This window comes from Phyllosticta citribraziliensis (genome assembly GCF_038025025.1).
Source record: "Phyllosticta citribraziliensis strain CPC 17464 chromosome Unknown J3D65scaffold_9, whole genome shotgun sequence".
Lineage (NCBI taxonomy): Eukaryota > Fungi > Ascomycota > Dothideomycetes > Botryosphaeriales > Phyllostictaceae > Phyllosticta > Phyllosticta citribraziliensis.
In genome coordinates this window covers 549,542-566,943 of record NW_027117346.1, presented here as the reverse complement: position 1 = coordinate 566,943, position 17,402 = coordinate 549,542, and the positions used below count along the sequence as shown (strand labels likewise).

General features: G+C 55.8%; 6 protein-coding genes across 6 annotated transcripts; 2 read left to right on the top strand and 4 right to left on the bottom strand.

Annotated features, from left to right (window-relative positions):
• The first annotated feature begins 80 nt into the window (after window positions 1–80).
• On the top strand, window positions 81–1,783 carry J3D65DRAFT_631773 (uncharacterized protein). The gene is made up of 2 exons (XM_066800940.1): window positions 81–528; window positions 724–1,783. The coding sequence occupies exons 1-2, from the start codon at window positions 193–195 to the stop codon at window positions 1,531–1,533; spliced, it is 1,146 nt and encodes a 381-aa protein (XP_066652951.1). The 5' UTR covers window positions 81–192; the 3' UTR covers window positions 1,534–1,783.
• Window positions 1,784–2,539: 756 nt separating this feature from the next.
• J3D65DRAFT_669631 (VTC domain-containing protein) lies at window positions 2,540–5,200 on the bottom strand (the record flags this gene model as incomplete). The annotated part of the gene is made up of 3 exons (XM_066803216.1): window positions 2,540–2,692; window positions 2,817–4,459; window positions 4,507–5,200. The coding sequence occupies 3 exons, from the start codon at window positions 5,198–5,200 to the stop codon at window positions 2,540–2,542; spliced, it is 2,490 nt and encodes an 829-aa protein (XP_066652950.1).
• An 843-nt stretch (window positions 5,201–6,043) lies between these two features.
• On the bottom strand, window positions 6,044–7,136 carry J3D65DRAFT_631763 (retinol dehydrogenase 12). Its single transcript, XM_066800939.1, has one exon. It carries the CDS (start codon window positions 7,116–7,118, stop codon window positions 6,102–6,104), a length of 1,017 nt encoding a protein of 338 aa, XP_066652949.1. The 5' UTR covers window positions 7,119–7,136; the 3' UTR covers window positions 6,044–6,101.
• A 958-nt stretch (window positions 7,137–8,094) lies between these two features.
• Window positions 8,095–9,893, bottom strand: J3D65DRAFT_631755 (acyl CoA binding protein-domain-containing protein). The gene is made up of 4 exons (XM_066800938.1): window positions 9,739–9,893; window positions 9,533–9,643; window positions 9,404–9,476; window positions 8,095–9,333 (listed from the first exon to the last, which is right to left on the bottom strand). The coding sequence occupies exons 1-4, from the start codon at window positions 9,752–9,754 to the stop codon at window positions 8,499–8,501; spliced, it is 1,035 nt and encodes a 344-aa protein (XP_066652948.1). The 5' UTR covers window positions 9,755–9,893; the 3' UTR covers window positions 8,095–8,498.
• A 539-nt stretch (window positions 9,894–10,432) lies between these two features.
• Window positions 10,433–13,291, top strand: J3D65DRAFT_647006 (spindle pole body component 97; the record flags this gene model as incomplete). The annotated part of the gene is made up of 3 exons (XM_066802314.1): window positions 10,433–10,772; window positions 10,823–12,816; window positions 12,902–13,291. 3 exons carry the CDS (start codon window positions 10,433–10,435, stop codon window positions 13,289–13,291), a joined length of 2,724 nt encoding a protein of 907 aa, XP_066652947.1.
• Window positions 13,292–13,578: 287 nt separating this feature from the next.
• On the bottom strand, window positions 13,579–17,386 carry J3D65DRAFT_631752 (chromosome segregation protein-like protein Cse1). Its single transcript, XM_066800937.1, has 6 exons — window positions 17,216–17,386; window positions 16,942–17,084; window positions 16,721–16,888; window positions 16,498–16,668; window positions 14,556–16,444; window positions 13,579–14,503 (listed from the first exon to the last, which is right to left on the bottom strand). The coding sequence occupies exons 1-6, from the start codon at window positions 17,283–17,285 to the stop codon at window positions 14,047–14,049; spliced, it is 2,898 nt and encodes a 965-aa protein (XP_066652946.1). The 5' UTR covers window positions 17,286–17,386; the 3' UTR covers window positions 13,579–14,046.
• Window positions 17,387–17,402: the final 16 nt, after the last annotated feature.

Here is a 17,402-nt window from a genome sequence, read left to right as displayed (position 1 = left end):
CGGCGCCAAGGACCCTCCCTGCCGTGCAGTCTAGACTTCACCTCAATTGCTGACTGCGTCTTCCGCTCTACCAACCGTACCTTAAGGTATCCACCGCAAATGTAAGTCCCGACGGCTCTCCAACACCATTGCCGCAGTCTATATCTCCCGTCTCCCCCGTCTCCCTTCTCCGCTCGCTACCACTGTGCCATAATGACCGACAACCAGTTCACCCTCCTCACCAACTGCCGCTACTGCCTCAATGGCCAGCTCGTCGAGGATCATCTCGTCATCTCAGAAGAGACGGGCCGCATCCTCTACCGCACTGGCTACATAGGCGGCGACATTTGTGATCTGGAAGGGCACATTGTTGCCCCAGGTTTTCTCGAGCTTCAGACCTACGGCGCCAATGGATTCCGCTTTACAGACTTTGAGAATCAGCAGCAATATGACCAGAAGCTCCAGAACACGGCCGAGTACTACGTTACACAGGGTGTTACCGGATTCTGGGCCACCATACCAACTGTCGCTCCCGACACATTCCAGCAGGTATGCAAGAGTGACGTCTGAATGATTTATTCCACAAAAATCAGCCAATCAAATTCCTCCTACTCGCGCAAGTCTGTCTTTCTTCTCTCTCCTGTCTGTTGCTGTGCTTCCAGTCTTCAAGTTACAATTGCTTCGAATATTCCCCAATCAACATCTTTCATGCCAAACAACTCAAATCTAACACTCTTTCCACAGATCCTCCCATCATTGAACCCCAAGGCCCATCATGACCTCAAGGGCGCAACCGTCCTCGGCGCACATGCCTACAACCCTGATTTGCGCCAAACGCCGATTCTCGTTGGCCCCTCGCCTCCTCCCTCCCTCAAGCATCTCACCTTCCCACCCTCGGCCTCCACCACGCCCCTGATACCCTCGTTGCGCTCCGCCTCCCTCACCATCTCCCTGGCGCCCCAGAGCGGAGATGCGGGCAGCGTCAAGGAGAACGCCTTCTCAACCGGCATGTCGGCGCTGGCCGCCGGCGCCACCGGTCTCTCCGCGTCCTCAATACCGACCATGAACTGGCGCGCAGGCGGCGATGACAGCCTCGTTGGCCTCATCACGCTCCCGCCATCCAGCGAGCCGCGGGCGCCATTCTACAGCCTTGTCGCCGACGGCGAGCACGTCGCGCCCGCAACCGCCGCGCTCCTCTTTCGCGCCAACCAGGCGCGCGCGATGCTCGTCAGCGGCGCTGACCCCAATTCGCCCTCGTCGTCGTCGTCGCTGTCCCAGTCCGTCCGCAACCTCATGGCGTGGACGGGCTGCAGCGTCGCCGAGGCCGTCCGCTGCTGCACCGAGAACGTGGCCGCCTTCATGGGCGTCGACGGCTACGAGGTCCCCGGCATGCCGCCCGCGCTGGGCAGCTCCGCCAACGGCAAAGGCGGCCCCGGCGTCGGCGTGCTCAAGCAGGGTCGCAGGGCTGACCTCGTCGTCCTCAATGATGACGGCGAGGTCTTGCAGACGTGGATTGCCGGCCGCAAGGTGTGGGAGAGGGAGGGAGGATTGTAAATGGGATTCCGCTGGCAGGGAAAATGGGAATATATGGCATGACGTGACGAACTTTACTGCATTTATGATGTTTACCGTTGGTCAGATTCGTTAGAGCACTGTTTTTGGCTTTTGGTTCTTTGGTTATGTTGGAGCAGTGGGTGGGTGTTTATGGGTTGTTGTTCTCACATATCGCTTACTCTATCATGCATACATAGTACAATTTCCGTCCAGTCTTCAGTACAAAGACGGCATTGTAAATCTTCTGTCCCGCTTGATTTTTGACCACCCCATTTGTCAGGTCTGTGGCGACCTTGCGTCATGTCAACTTGCAATCTCACATTCCACGTATACCAGGTGCTCGCTCGACATAACAACAAGGAAACCAGACGACAGTCAGCTCGACGGATGACGGGTGGATCTGATGTCGATAAAACGATTTCATACACGTACATGTAAAGATTGCTGTAAGAAGGAGGAGCTTGTGTGCCAACACCAACACCACTCCCACGCACTCAGCCCACCAATAACAGGGTGGGTGCAATTTGCCAAGTACCGACCTCTGCAATACTGTACCGTACACACAGCGAACACGACGACGCGGCATGCCACACATCAAGACAACACAACGCGATTGACTTGGTACATTTGCTGCTTGATCAACAGCACTGGCTACGGAACGATAAGAGACTAGACGAGGAGGACAAGGCGGCGGAGCCAATGGCTGTACAGAATTAGAACTATACAAGCATGAAGAATAGACGCCACACACACGCTCTCTCTCTCCAACTCTTCCATTTTGCACACGCGAAACTAGACAGCGCGGAAACCCCACATCCCAACCCAACCCAACCCAGCCCAGCCCGGCGTTCTGGCGGTAGGCCTGCGAGCCATGCGAGCCCATCCCGTCTATCGTCGCATATCTTTGGTGGTGATTGGATTGGTTGCTGAATTATTGATACACAGAGGAGGGACTAAAGGACGCGATATGGATTGACTGATTGCTGGATAGCGGCGACCGAGGGTATTACAGCTCGTCCGTCCCAGCGCTGAACAAGACTTGGGCGGAAGCGTTGACGGCGGCGGAGACGAGCGCGTCGGTCGACGGCGAGGTGGCGTTGTGGGAGGAGGTGGGCGGTTGGTCGTGCTGGCGGTGCTTCTCGGACATGATGGCCGTGTACTGCGGCGATGGGTGTGGTCAGTAGAGTTCTTGAAGTACTGCAAGGAAACATGGCGAACGGAAAGGGTAGGGGAATGATGAGCTTTGTGGCCTCGAGGGGTAGCGCAGCGCAACGTCGACTCACCTTGAATCCAAAATTGCACAACAGCGCCACAACCAACCCAATGCACACGATGATGGGACCCAAGACATTATCAAAGTCCTTGCCGCTGCGCTGCTGGATGAGCCGGCTGCGATACATGTACATGGCGTAGCCCCACACGCCGGCGAACAGGGCAACGAGGGTATAAACAATGGCCAGCGCGCGCCCGACGCGGTTGTTCTCGCCGGCCGCGTTGTACAAGCCCAAGCTGAGCGTCGCCAGCAAGATCGTCACGTGCTGCCACTTGATGAAGGTGCGTTGGTTTGCGAGCCATACTTTGGCTTCGACGCGCACCGGCCCTTGATCCTTGATCCATTGACCTGGGTCGCGAACGCCCGGAGGCAGATTGGCTGTGCCGCCAGCCCGGTGTCGCTGTGCGTATTTGGAGTAGGAGAAGGAAGGGAAGAGGGAGCGCAGGCCGGAGGGTGACGTCGTGTTGCCCTCGCCGCCCGTTGTCGTGTCTTCCGGGCCGGCGTCCGAGTCCGAATCGTCGTGGTCTGGTTCGGGTCTCGCGCTTGGCCTTTGGGCGGTGGCGGCCGCGAGCGAGGCGCGTCGTGTGTCTTGAGCGGTAGCTTTACCAGACGGAGATTTGTATTTGGACAGCGAGTGGCCTCCAGCAGGCGAGCCAACAGGTGAGCTGATGGAGGCACGGAAAGGCGACGCGCGATTGCCAAAGAGGGACCCAACAGCGAACTCGTCTTCGGCTACCTTTGCTTTGCGCTCTTGCTCCTCTTCAAAAGCCTCGTGAGGGTCGCGTCTGATGTCGGTCTCGAGCTCGGAGAGCCAGAAAGGGAAAGTGTTGACTTGGTCCTCAAACAGCTGCGCGACACCGTGGACAAATTTCGAAAAGCGCGGGGCCTCCTTGACAAGATGCGAGGTCATGAGGTCTGAAATCCATTCGTAGTCCTTGCGGCCCTTGATCTTGATTTCGAGCAGTGCAAAGGGGAAACGGTTGATTTCACCCTTGCGAATGCCGCTGAAGGGGTACTCCATTTGAGCATCGTCAATGTCCCTGCGGTGCCAGTCCTCGGGATCACGGCAGGGCCGGTCAGAGTCGATGGCATCTTCGCGAATGAGTGCGAGATCAGTATCCAGAGAAATGCGGACCCTGTCGTCTCCGGGAATCTGGAAGGCCGTTCGGGTGTAGTTCGCCCTGAGCACGGGTTGAAGCTCCTTCTCCTTGACAAAGGTTTGGATGGCTTCGGCACTCTTTTGGAGCTCTTCGGCCTTGTGGTCGTGTTCACCCATGGTCCTCTTAATCTTGTCGATGCTCTTTTCCATGTGGTACTCGCCGCGGAGGAACGCCTGTATGTACTTTTCCTTGATCGGGAATCGCAGCTCTTCGCTGGCATCGCCCTCCTTGATCGTCTTCTTTTCGAAATAAATCTCCGGTTTCTCTGAAACTTGGCCATACCACCGCAGACGCAGTGACGACGCGTCAGGTACGTGCTCGACCTTGTCGGTATACAATGAGAACCTAGGATTGTCAAAGTATATGGAGGTGATGGTTGGGTCACGTTGGTTGCCCTCGGCAATCTTGGATGTTTGAGGATTGTAGACCAGCACAGGAAGGCGACGGAGGATGACAGTCTTGACTTCGAGGAGGTTCTCAGGGTGAACCCAGACTGTATAATGTAAGCGGGAATGCATCAGACAGAGTCAACAGACCTACACTTGTACGATGTAAAGCTTTCGCCGGCGGATTGGCCTTCGGAGAAGGAAATATCGCGTTGCTCCTTGCCCTCTAAGTTTTGGCGTACAAACGAGTACATGGCAGACAGTCTGATTAACAGCGGCGAGTAGTCCTCCTTGTTGAAGGGCAAAGCTCCCAGGCGCACCTGCAGCAGAGGACGGACACGGTAAATGTGACCACGCTTGCGGTCGTGCTTCTTGGCCGCCTTTAAGAAACCGGTGTAGTTGATGCGACTATATCGTTCCAGCTCGCTGACCTCCTTTGTGATTGTATCCAGCTCCTTCAGAACCTCCTTGGACACGCGCCGGCGCTCCTCATCCGACGGCTCAGCCTTTTTGCCCTTTGCGCTGCCCTCGCCATTGTTGTCGGCATCGTCGCCGTCCTTGATGGACAGTGCCAGCGGTTCGAGTTTCTGTTCGCACTTGGTGGTGCGATCGCGCAGGTCCTGGTACTTTTTGTTCTGGAAGTCGTTGACCTTTTCGAGCTGGACGTTGACGAGCTCGTCGACGAAGCGGCCCTCGTCCTCCTCGGTCCAGTTGTCGTCTGCGTCCTCATGGTCGGAGCCCTGATCCGAGGCACCCTCGCGCAGAAGCTGCTTAAGCTTGTCGTAGTCAATGTACTTGGCCTCCCATGGCTGGTAGACGGAGCGGCGAAGGGTGCGGCCAAAACGCATTTCGTCGGGCTTGGGCGGCGGGGACGGGGGTTTTTGAACTGGCGAATTGGCGAGAGGTAGTACAATGACGACGAGCGGCGTAGGGTAAGGTAGGGTGGAATTATTTATTGCCTTGGGATCGGGTCGACTGTCGACGGCCAGTGCATGTCATGGAGAGGACCACGTGCGGAGAGTGGTGGGTGCGGCCAGAGCTCAGGTCTGTCTGCTTCCGTCGTCCAGTCTGTCCACTCGTCTGGCGCGGACCGGCCCCGCCCTTGGCCTGCGACCAAACAAACCGCGCCAGACCACTTGCTGTGCCTCCCAGAATTTTCACCTTCATTCCAGTGCGCCGCTTTCCTTTACCCGCTAGTCTGTTCTTCTCTTTGTCCTGCCCGCTTGTGACGCTTTCTCCGGTTATCGACGCGAAATCTTGTTGTCAATGGAAGGCAGCGACAAGAACACCCGCTGCCTGTCCAGCTCGCTCAGACCAGATCGAGGCACGAGTTGGACGGCGGAACCGTGTGGGGACGAAGGATTATTTGGCCATGATGCAACAGACCGGGACACGATTGACGTGCCAATGAAGAGAGGGTTGGTTGCTGGAGAGGAAGACTTTCTTTTTCAACGCTGAAATCGTTCGTGCCGGCCGCGACGGCAAATGCTTCATCAACCTGGCCATCCACACTGTTCACGGGCCTCTGCCATGTTTCCCCGAAAGACTATCGGCCTCGTCAGCTTACCCTGATCCTTGCCGACAAAGCTTAGCTCCACAGCCTCAAGTCACGTTTGGTATGTTGATATACGGTCGAAAATAATCTGTGACCACTTTTCATTTCAGGTTTACTTTTAAGTGTCATTGATCTATGCATATGCTAGAACAACTGTCTTTACTCTACACTCCTTATCACCATTCACTCCTCTCCTAACAGTCTTGCAACTCAATGCCAGCCTTCTCCTTTACAAGCTCTCTCGTCAACTTCATCAACCTCTCCCTCAAGTCTCGATCCTGACTCATCTGACTACCAGGCTCCACAATAGCAGGCGGCGCAATGTACTGCCCACTCTGCTCCGTCGTCGTTGCCGCAAACAGGGTGCTCACGGCGCCGTGCAAAATATCCTTCTTGAGCGGCTTCGCGAAAAAGCTCATCCCGTAGCCGCCCAATGGATACACCTCATGTATCCACTTGTTCGTCTGCGCCGTGTCCACGATACCCGGATGCGTGGCATTGACCAAGATGTTGGGATGCTGTCCGCGCAAATGTTCGTCCAGGTACCGCGCATACAGAATCGACGCCAGCTTGGTGCGACCATATTGAGGGTTAGGCCCAAAATCTTTGTTCAGCTCCTCGACGCTCTCAAACTTGGTCTCCTTGGGCGCCGACTCGTGCAGATTCGACGCCAGGTGTACAACTCTAACCTTGTTCCCCGAGTCCGCCGTCTTCTTCAACACGGGCAGCAGGCGCGATGTTAGCACCGAGTGGCCAATGTGATTGACAGCCATGTGGCGGTCGACGCCGTTGGAAGGCGCCTGTTGCGATGACATGATGCCTCTCGCGGCGTTGCAGATGAGAATGTCGAGTCGGTCTGTGCTGCTGGCTATCCGGTCTGCCACGGCGGCTGTGGCCTTCCAGTCGCTGAGGTCGCAGGGAATCCATTCGACCTTGGATGCGGCGTCTTCGCCCATTTCTTCGCGGATGGCTTTGATGGCGTCAACGGCGACGTCTTCGGACATTGAGACGATGAACAGCTTGGAGATGTTCTTGGACAGCAGCGTGTGCGTGCAGCCGTAACCAACGCCCTCGGAGCCGCCAGTCACAACGGCGACTTTGGAAGACAAGTCGGGCACTTGGTCTAGAGAGAATTGCGAATCTTTGGGGGCGAGCGAGTGCGCATAGTCGCCGCCAATGTTCTCAGCGATGGTGTTCTTAACGGTCTGCATGTCGGCGGTGGTATAGAATCGTCGGTTTAGCGTAGATGGATTGGTGGTCGTGTTTCCTGGTGTGTTGATTGCGTGGAAAGATGACACAAGATTGGATGCTCCCGATGCTCGTCTTATACACCCCGGTGCTGCTGTTGTCCATCCACGCACGCCAGACACATGTAGGCGGGTAAGATGACGCACCATGCTGTCATAAAGCTTTTGGTAGAACAAGTAAACAGCCCCTGGGCAAGCGGGTGGGAAAATATGCATATCGATCGGTGATCATGCTGCTTTTGTATGCGGAATTGAGATTCGGATACAAGTTTGGCATCATCAGCATCATCGCCAATGTAGTTCGGCTGCGGATTGTGGAGGTGTAGGATGGCCACTTTTGTAACCATGACGCTTTGATATCGGTCGACGTCACACGGCTTGCCTAGTCGGGCGGGTGGTTCGCCAGCCAGCCCGTCGGATCGACTGGTGTGGTCTGACTACCGTACCTGCGGCTGTCCATGCTCTGAGTTTGGGTTCACAGTGGGTGTAGAAAGAAATGAGACACGCTGGGTCTGGCTGCAGCAGCGCATGAATGCTTCCTAAGCGCGACAGTAGCAGTGAATGGATGCTCCCTAAGCGCATTCATATTGCCAGGAAGTCCCATTTCTTTAGACATCCACTTTGGGTTGTTTTTTATGTTTTGCGGCTCAGGGGCGCGTCATGGATGTTGCTTTGGATCGGACGAAAGTCTGGAATACCTTAGTGGTCGAGGATTGACATGTGACAACGGCGCCGAACATCATGCTGCGCTCACACGTTAAGCAGATCGTTAGAGAAAGACAGGACAGCACTGAGCGGAGCAAAAAGAAAAGGGCAAAAGAGAGCTGCGAGGATCGAACCAATGCATCTGCGCCAGATTGGGTAGGCTTGTTGGATCAACTCAACTATTGCCTTTAATCTTCGTGGAGACACCGTCCGACCATCATGTTTTCCCAGTTCCCTCAAAACCAATCAAAGTTTTCACAATATATATTTCAAGCGTCAGTCCCTAAAGCTGTGAGCTTGACGCTAGCAAATTCAATCTTTTCGCGTGCCGGCTCCAGTGCTGCCGTGATAGTAGACGACAGCTCCCTGGACGAACGAACTTTGGGTGCCGGTAGTGAATGAAGAATTTCCTTGAGTACCACACGCTGGACAAGTAGATGCGCTGTACAATATCTATGGTGTTGAAGTGCAAACATTGTCAAGACCACACAAAGCTGCCAGTAAGCTAATCAAGAGACCCAAATCGTCATGTCCCAACAATCAAACTCCAAACACCCAACCGTCAATTGCGACAGTGGTATCTCTCCGTCTTGTTGACCCAGCCGTGTGCCAGCCCGACAAGCAAAAACCCCCCTGTTCTCACTGCGTCAAAGTCTTCCTCCCTGTCAGCTTGCTTAATCCCACACGCCCCAGGCTCTGCACCATCTGCTGACCTCCCACACGCTGCATTTGCACCACCGCGTCCCCGAGCAGCACGCGAATTGCACCCTCGAGCCGCCTGTCCTTCTTGCGCCGCATCCACAGCAATATTATCCCCAAGATGACAATATCTGCCGCGATAAGCTTGACCACGAACCACAAGAACCATCCAATCCAGGCGCCAAGGCTGCGCCGCTGGGACCGCGCAAACAGGTGCCGTGACTCGAGCTGCTCACGCAGCGCTGCCACTTCCGTCGTCATCTTTACCAGCGTAGCCTCGACGCGTCGCCGCCACTTGCGGTCTCCCGCGACGGATGAGTTGCGCTGGCCTCCGGCGCCGCGCGCTGCTGCTTTTGCTGCCGGAGCGGCATCGCGCGCGCCGTCGGCATGTTCGCTGTTGTCTTGCGAGTCTTGGGCGTCGACAAATTCCTCCTCGTCGTCTTCCTCGCCCTGCGGTGGCGGCGAGAGCACCGTCATCTGCCCGCTCCGTCGCCCGTGCAGGTGCTGGTTCGGTGGCGGGGGGTAGTCGTGAGAGGTGGTGCCCGACGAGCCCAGGGCGTGGTAGGAGGGCATGCCGAGGGTCTGGAGGGGCGATGAGGACGACGAGGAGGGGACGTTGGACTTGACTTGGTCCCACACGAATTCGAGTTCGGCGACGAGCTCGCGGGCGTCGGGCGAGGGCGAGGCGTACTTGTGCATGGTTTCGATCAGGGTTTCGATGTACCGACGCTTGGCTTCGGTGCGCGATAGCCCGTTTTGTTGTTTCCATGCGTCCCTGGGTGAAGCAAGCAAGTCTCAGCTGGTTTGGTCTTTGAAAGGTGAGGTTGGCGGGTAATTGGAGTCACCATTTCTCGCGAGCCCGATGCGCCTCTTCAGTGTCGCCCTCGGGTCTCTCCATAATGCCGTCCACGTCGCCCTCTGATGCATTCGTCAGGATTGCGCTGGTCCGGAGGACAAGATGGGTGAGAAAGTACCCATGCTCTGTTTGTACAGCCCATAGAGCTTCAACCGGATGGACGAGGGTGGCTTCTCGGAACCAATCCGGATCTTATTGACGGTGTTGAGAGCATGGCTGAAGACTCTATCTGGAGGGCGCGCGAGGCGTCAGTGTCGAGTTGAGGAGGTCGTCGGGCGGCGGATGATCGCGTGCTCTCGGCAATGATGGGGCATGGTCTCTTACCCACAGAGTCTGACATGTCAAGCTAACCAAGGCCAATGCTGTGATGCGATGAGGGAGAAAGGCAGGGGCATGAAGGTTGCAGGACAGGAGCACAGCACGGCGGCAGGGCAGCGTGCGCGCAAGAGTGCAGGATATAGGGTTGCGGCGAAGCGGAGTGATTCATGGCGAAGATGGAGAAGGTCGGCTTCGGTTTACGGACTACACCTCACCTCACATGCCCTGCCCTGGCCGAGGCTGCCCGCCACAGCTTTTCATTGGGCGACCCCGGATACGCCGCTAGTGGTCCCCAGCTTCGCAGTGCTACTCCATGTTTCTCGACTGCTGAAACGCCTGCTCTTGTCGCGGCTTTGGGCTTTCACGAACCGCGTTGGCTACATTACCCGCCTCACTGCTCAGGGTCAGGACTGGACGGCACCGAGTCGAGGCAAGACACCGACCGGACACTGAACTGATCTGTGGACTGGACGCCTCGCTTCAAACGAGCAGTCGACGTCGTTGTTGTTGTTGACCGCCAGTGTATAGGTACCATCGACAGTACGGATACTTACTCGCGCACCGCCACATGTGGCTGGACAACACGGTGCGCGTCGACTTTCCGCTGCCCGGCAGCTTCGAGGTCCAGGTCCAGGTCCAGCTCCCAATCCCCCCCAAACATTGTACCCTCCCACCCCCATGGACCTCTGCTCCGCCTGCCATGTCTTCGTCGCGTCCAACTCCCAAGTACTATCAACATGCTGAACGCGTCTCCAGCGCCTCCAAACCCCGCGTCTCCTCCATGACGCGCGACCAAGACCCGCTTTCTCAGTCCCGCGCTTCTTCCTCTCGCGCCCATTCCTCCACCAAGGCCTCTGAGCGCCGCACCGAGAGGTCCAATGTCCTCATGAGAGAGGCCGTGACTGTTAAGCGCACCCCGCTCAGACACTCGACCGACAGTCGCGCAAACTCGAGAAAGTCCAAGGATGAGGGCCCTGCAAGCAAGACCACCAGCCGGAGTGTGTCGAGCTCAAACGACGCAAAGGACGATGAGAAGCGGGGTACGGAGAATACTGTCGCGACCCAAATTTCCGTAGCTGACATTCATCAGAGCCCTGGATACCCCAGGCGTCATTGATCCCACACTCCACTGCACCACTTGCTTCGCGGATATCCACACCCCAAAGGGCCTCTCTTGCGCCCTCTCAATTGCAGCCCGAGCCTTTGGGACAGTTGTCGCTGGACGCCCAGGAGGCAGCCATTATAGAGGACCTTCTTTTCGTTTTCATGGGATTCGAAGGCCAATACATACGCTTTTCGGAAACGTACAACCCGTCGGAGGAGAAGGATAAGCTCATGGGGCCTTCTTACCGCATAGCAAACGGCCTGGATCCAAGCTTGCGGGACTTGACAACCAACATGCTGAAGATGGCGACACACTACTCGGCATTGGAGGCTTTCATCGAAGTGCAGAGCAGGGACGAGTACGGCGCAGTCAACCATGCGTTGTGCGCCGTTGTCCGCAAGCTGCTAAAGGATTATCTAGTCCTCATGGCTCAGCTGGAACACCAAATGCTCACAAACTCTACATTTACCCTACATTTGCTCAACCTGCATACCAAGCCAACGAGCCACATGCTCTTCCAACTGTACAGCATGGGCCTCGAGGTTTTGAGGGCCAACGGATTGATTGGAAATGATGATGATGACGACCTTGATGAGACCGAAAACCTCGAGGACATCCTCGAATCCCTGAGAGAGGGCGGGAATATTGCGCAGGGCTCCATTGGGGGAAAGAAAGTGTGCAAGGGCGGTAGTGTGCTCGGGCTGATATCTAAGAGACTGGCGTCAATGTCGGGAGATCCGGCTGCTCGAACGCTACTTACGACCCTATTGCGAGAAGCAAGTCGGCCTTATATGACTATGCTGAATGAGTGGCTGCATCAAGGAGCCATCAAAGACCCACACGCCGAGTTTTTGATAAAAGAGCAAAAAAGCATCAAGCGCGAACGCCTCGACCAGGACTACACAGACGAATACTGGGAGAAGCGTTACACCATACGCGACAACCTGGTTCCCCCGCAGCTGGAAGGCCTCAAGGACAAGGTGTTGCTCGCGGGAAAATACCTCAATGTTGTTCGAGAGTGTGGCGGCGTGGATGTCAGCAAAGTGGTTCAAGATGTACCAACAACCTTTGACGACCCTCGCTTCCTGGAAAACGTCAATAGTGCATATGCATACGCCAACTCCTCCCTACTCCATCTTCTCCTCACGACACATGCTCTTCCTGCCCGCCTTCGATCCTTGAAGCACTACTTTTTCCTCGACCGCTCCGACTTCTTTTCTTATTTCCTCGAACTGGGAACGTCTGAGCTCAAAAAGACGGCTAGGCACGTTAATATCGGCAAGCTGCAATCGTTGCTCGATCTCGCTCTGCGCCAGCCTGGAAGCGTGGCAGCAGAGGACCCCTACAAGGAGGATGTCAAGGTACAGATGAACGAGATTGGACTGACCAACTGGCTCATGAAGATTGTGACGGTGACGGGCTTGGATCAAGATGCTGCGACGGGCAGCTTCTACACCCCGGCCGTGCAGTCCACCACGACCACCAACGAAAAGGAAATCATCGGCTTCGATGCTCTTGTTCTCGACTACGCCATGCCTTTCCCGCTATCGTTGGTTGTCAGCCGAGTTACGCTGACGCGCTACCAACTCCTCTTCCGCTACCTCCTGTCCCTGCGGCACGCCGAGACGGTCTTGGGCAACAGCTGGGTTGGCTACAGCAAAGTGCGCAGCTGGAAGCACCGCTCGTCAAACCCCAAGATTGAGCAATGGAAGCGCAGAGCGTACACGCTGCGGGCCCGGATGCTGGTGTTTGTGCAGCAGCTGCTTTACTACAGCACGGCCGAGGTCATCGAGCCGAACTGGCAATCGATGATGTCGCGGCTGAATGCGAATGCAGAGGTCGAGGAGTCGGCCATGGACATCGATGGCGAGTCGTCCGAGCAGGTGAAGCGCACGGTCGACGAGCTGATGCAGGATCACGTCGATTTCCTTGCTACTTGTCTCAAGGAGTGCATGTTGACAAACTCGAAGCTGCTCAAGGTACGTCGCCTCATCCCCAGTCTGCCCCGTGTCACATGAGAAGTTTGGAGAGCATGGGACATACTCTAACAACCACCTCTCACAGATCAACGGCAAGATCCTAGGCACCTGCACCATGTTCGCCGAATACACGTCGTCCTTCTCGCGCTACCTCTTCTCCGCCGACGCCGACCTCTCCTCCTCCCCGCTGTCCCCAACGAGCACCACAAACGCGCCCAAAGCCTCGACGCACGCGGCCAACCCGTCAACCGGCTCTGCCGCCGCGGGCGGTGGCATCCCTCACGACCCCGCCAAGCTGACCAAGATGATGGAGCTGCTGCAGCGCTACGAGGACAACTTCGCGAAGCACCTGCGCATCTTGCTCGACACGCTCAATTACTACGCCGCGACCGAGACGGTCGTCTTTTTGAGCTTGTGCGCCAGGCTGAGCGCTGCGAGCGAGGGCTTGGGGTTTGGTGGCGTGCATGCCGTGTAGGAAGCGGCGAGCGAGCTGGATGAGCGTGACTGATGGAACGGGGGAGGGGGAGTGTGCGGTGGTTCTGGAGCTGGCGACTGGGGAGCTGCGAGGCTGCTGTTGCGCGAGTGAGATGGCTTCTGGAATTTAGACGCAAGTCGGAGTGCTGTTGGAGGCGTTGGTTCACGTGGAGGCAGGCGTACATGGTGGGAGGGAGGTGTTGCCTCGCTGTGTTGCTACCCGCCAGACGCTCATGTGTGACGCCAGGTAGATGGGAGCCCTTTCGTCAAATGCGCAAATCATTCATACCCAAATTGTATCATACCTTATCCACCATTTTGTTCCTTGTGCGCGATGAGTGCGTGGTAGCAATACAAACAACTTCAAGCTTGCTTACTCCATTCGTCTACAGGCAATCCAGCAGTCAAGATGACCAAATCATGGACCTGTTTGTTCCCAAAGAAGAAAAGCAAAATGCCACGCTAACTCCAGCTAATTCACTAACCCTCACTCACTCACTCCATTGCAAGACAGTCCTCAAACTTCTTGAGAACAGGTTGCATGCGATCTCTTGAATTGTAAACTTTTTGTACCGGCGACTATTCTTCAGACTTTCCAAATGGTATCATTGAAACTTCGAGTGATGATGCTCCGTGCAGTCTCTTTTTTTGGTTAGACACGAGCCACTCCACCTATCCATCCATCCATCCATCCATGGATTGCCACCAACCAACCATTGATAATCAGACATCTATTTTGCATCTGACATCCCACCTTTAAGCACCAGCCATGGCCATCGTCTCCATCAACGCCGTCCGCGCCTGGTCCGACAGCCTGCTCTGCACGTACGAGCCGACGCGACCGCCGTTGCGCGCATCCGCCTCGCGGAGGTACTGGCCGACCCACTTCTTGACGTCGCCGACTTCGGGGAACGGGTCGACGGGCGTCTTCTTGCACGTGTTGAGCTGGGTGAAGCCGACGCCGAAGCCCAGATCGTCGACGTCCTGAGCGTCGGCAATCACGTCGTCGTTGCCTGGCGCGACGGGTGGGTTGAGCAGCTGCTTGAGGAGGGCTTCGCACGTCAGTGCCCAGCCCTTTTGGTAGCGCTCGATAAACGCCTGTCCGTCGGCAAGCGTCTTGGTGAAGGAGACGACGGCCGTCTTGCGGTCAAAGGGCCGCGTCAGCTTCTGCGTCTCGGGGAGAATAATTTGCGTGTAGACGGGGCGGAAGATACTGTAGAAAGATGATCAGTATCACAAAGAACAACGCGAGGTGATTGACCTACTCGTTCTGCACCGAATCAGCGACAGTGATGAAGAAGTCGCAACCGAGACTCTTGTCATCGCGGGCGGAAATGAAGTGGTAGAAGCGCACGAAGCGGAGCTTGAAGCTCTCAGAGGGATTGCTCGACAGCTTGGTGAACAAGATTTGGAGCATGGGAGCAAAATAACTCTTGAGAGCCTCCACGGGGAAGGAGCCAACAATGACTTCGATGAGGTCGAAAGCCTGGTTTTCGTAGGTCTTGGTGGAGATGAGTTTCTGGAAGATACCCAAGATGGGTTCCAGCTGGTTGTTTTGCACAATGACCGATGCGCCGCGCGACACGATGGCCGAAAGGAACCGAACAAGGGCAGGCACGTTGCCCTTGGACTCCCAAAGAGATGGGTGAACGATCGGCTGAATGAGGTTCTTGTAAAAGTCGGGCAGTGCGCCAGATGGGTTGGCCTCGAGAAGAGCAGCGAAAAGCTGGAAGACGTAAGGCGTGAACTCCTGAACGTCTTCGGAGAGGATTGAGGAAAAGGGCTCGAAAAGCGCATTCTCGAGCTTCTCGGGTTGAGACGGAGCCGCAAACCTGATGAGTGCGCCAAGGCCTTCGAAATGGTAGTAGTAGAAGCGCGGGTTGCTGGGGTTGTGGCGGATGACCTTGGTGATGTTGATGAAGTTGGTGAGAACGATGTCAGTGATGGGAATGACGTCTTCCCGGATGAAAACGAGAACCCTCATGACACACTTCATCAAGAATTCGTTCTCTTGGATCTTCTCGGGTGCAGAGTCCTTCTGGATTAGACCAAAGAGATGCACAAGGAGATCCTTTGCGAGAGGAGCAACATCCGTCTTTGCAATGACGAGTTGCTTGTTGTCATCCGTCAGGTAAAGCGCCCGCTCCACTGCGATGGCAGCGTATGAGTAGATGACATAGTTGGGAACACCAAGATGCTTGACCAGGAGAGGGAAGGCGGCTTGCCAGTATTGTTGCGTCAGCTGGCTGCGGAAAATATAGACGAACTTGATGGCATCGACCTTGAGTATCGGCTCGACGGACTCGCCAGTCAGATCGTCCGCAATATGCTTCTGGAAGAAGTCCAGAATGTTGACATGGGCATTAACCGTCTTCACACCATAGGCGGCTGTCGAAGCGCCCTTGGCCGCGATGGATGAGAAGAGATAGACGGCGGTGTCCTTGGACTTCCAGTTGTCCTTCGGGTTGGCTGCATAGTTTTGCAGGTAGGCGTCAATATACTTGTTGACCACGCCCGTGACCAGGTCCTCAAACTGCCGTATTAATTGGCGCAGGAAGTCGGTGGCTGCGCGCCTCCTCGTGTCGCTGTCAGAGCCCTCCAGATCTCTCCGGATGTACTCAATAGGCTCATCCTCGAACATCTCGACATCAGATTCACGGAGAGACACGTTGGGAAGGATGACCTTTTCAATGACTTGGTTGAGGACTTGGTCATTGTTGAAGGCCGCAGCGTGCTGTTGGTTGGCGGTGACCGAGGTGAGGAATTGCAGAGCTTTGCTGACGAGGATGTCGTACTTGGTCTCCGGTCCAATGGCAGTCAACAAGGACCACGAGCTCTCCACAAAGGTTCCAAGGTATTGGCCAAGCTCATCCTCGTATTTGGTGGTCCACAAGACAAGGGTCTCGAAAATTCCTGCCTTTATGTACTCGAGGACTCCTGCTTCGGCCTCGTCGTCTGTGTGAAGAAGTGGGTTGTCGTAAGTGAGATATTTGTGCAAGAAGGCGACCAATTGGTCCAAGTGGCTTTCGAAGAGAGGCGGCAGGTCCTGGCAGGACAAGTCATGCATGAGCTTCAAGATGAGGTTAAGGGTCTGGGCGTAGCCCTGCAGCGCCTCCTTGTTGCCTGCGTTCGCGGTGATTTGCTCGTCTGTGTTCTTTCTACGGGTTAGTGGGGTGACCCGTCTCAATTTGCAGACTCTCAACTCACTTTGAGGAGCTGAAAGAACGGCTCGCTGAATCTTTGCAGGACGTGGTTGATCTCAGTGAAGAGATCGTCTGATCTGAACAACGGCCTCCAGCGCTTGAATATCGAATGTGCGACTTGGAGGACACCATTGTTGACCTTGGCATCGTTTGGAGTCAAGCGCGACGCGAGGTCCTGAAAGCAAGTCAGCTCTCCTCCCCGGCAAATAGACTCGTGAGAGACTGACCTCGACAAGCGTGTCCCAGCGCTCGTAAAAGTCACTCTCTGCGATCATGGAGATCGCGTCGCCAAGTTGACTTTGTATGGCGGGCGGTTGGGTAATCATGAGGCCGATGAGCTCTTGTTTAACCGTGACGACCTCATTTTGCGGGAGGCGGTATTCGCCAGACACATCCTATCAATCGTTACCGTCTGCCGGGGCGCCGATGTATAGTTTGGCACACGTACAGTCCAATCGCGCCTGATGTAGTTTTTGAAGTAGAGGGCGGCAGCGAGCCTCGTGGTCTGGGGAATCGAGGCATCTGCGACAATCTGAAGAAGTGCGATTGAGAAGCCGGGGATGGTCTCTTGTTGCCGGATGGCGGCCTCGGCTAGGGAGAAATTGTCAGCTCAGTCTTTGACTAGAAGCAATGGGGATGTGCGAAGCGCCGCCGTCTGTTGTCCGCTGTCGCCGTGCTCTGTTGATTGCAAACGGAGCTCGCGCGGGCGATATAATACGAACCTTCTTTGCTGTGCTGAGGAACCAAGCTCTGCTGCAGGAGCTGGGCGATTGCTTGAGAGTTCCCAGCCATGTTGAAGAGTCTCGTGCAAGGAGTGACCGGAGGAGGAAAAGGTGGAAGCAGCGAGCGTGCTGATGTTGACAAGCTCTCAGACTTTCCGGGCGAGGGTGCTGGCAAAAGTTCGGCGAA

Coding starts and splice junctions, on each gene's coding strand:
- J3D65DRAFT_631773 (XM_066800940.1), top strand. CDS start 193: ATGACCGACAACCAGTTCACCCTCCTCACCAACTGCCGCTACTGCCTC. Junction 529..723: donor CTCCCGACACATTCCAGCAG/GTATGCAAGAGT, acceptor CTCTTTCCACAG/ATCCTCCCATCATTGAACCC.
- J3D65DRAFT_631763 (XM_066800939.1), bottom strand. CDS start 7,118: ATGCAGACCGTTAAGAACACCATCGCTGAGAACATTGGCGGCGACTAT.
- J3D65DRAFT_631755 (XM_066800938.1), bottom strand. Junction 9,477..9,532: donor GCTGTACAAACAGAGCATGG/GTACTTTCTCAC, acceptor CGAATGCATCAG/AGGGCGACGTGGACGGCATT. Junction 9,334..9,403: donor CATCGGGCTCGCGAGAAATG/GTGACTCCAATT, acceptor TGCTTCACCCAG/GGACGCATGGAAACAACAAA.
- J3D65DRAFT_631752 (XM_066800937.1), bottom strand. CDS start 17,285: ATGGCTGGGAACTCTCAAGCAATCGCCCAGCTCCTGCAGCAGAGCTTG. Junction 16,669..16,720: donor GCTGGGACACGCTTGTCGAG/GTCAGTCTCTCA, acceptor ACTTGCTTTCAG/GACCTCGCGTCGCGCTTGAC. Junction 16,445..16,497: donor CGTTCTTTCAGCTCCTCAAA/GTGAGTTGAGAG, acceptor ACCCGTAGAAAG/AACACAGACGAGCAAATCAC.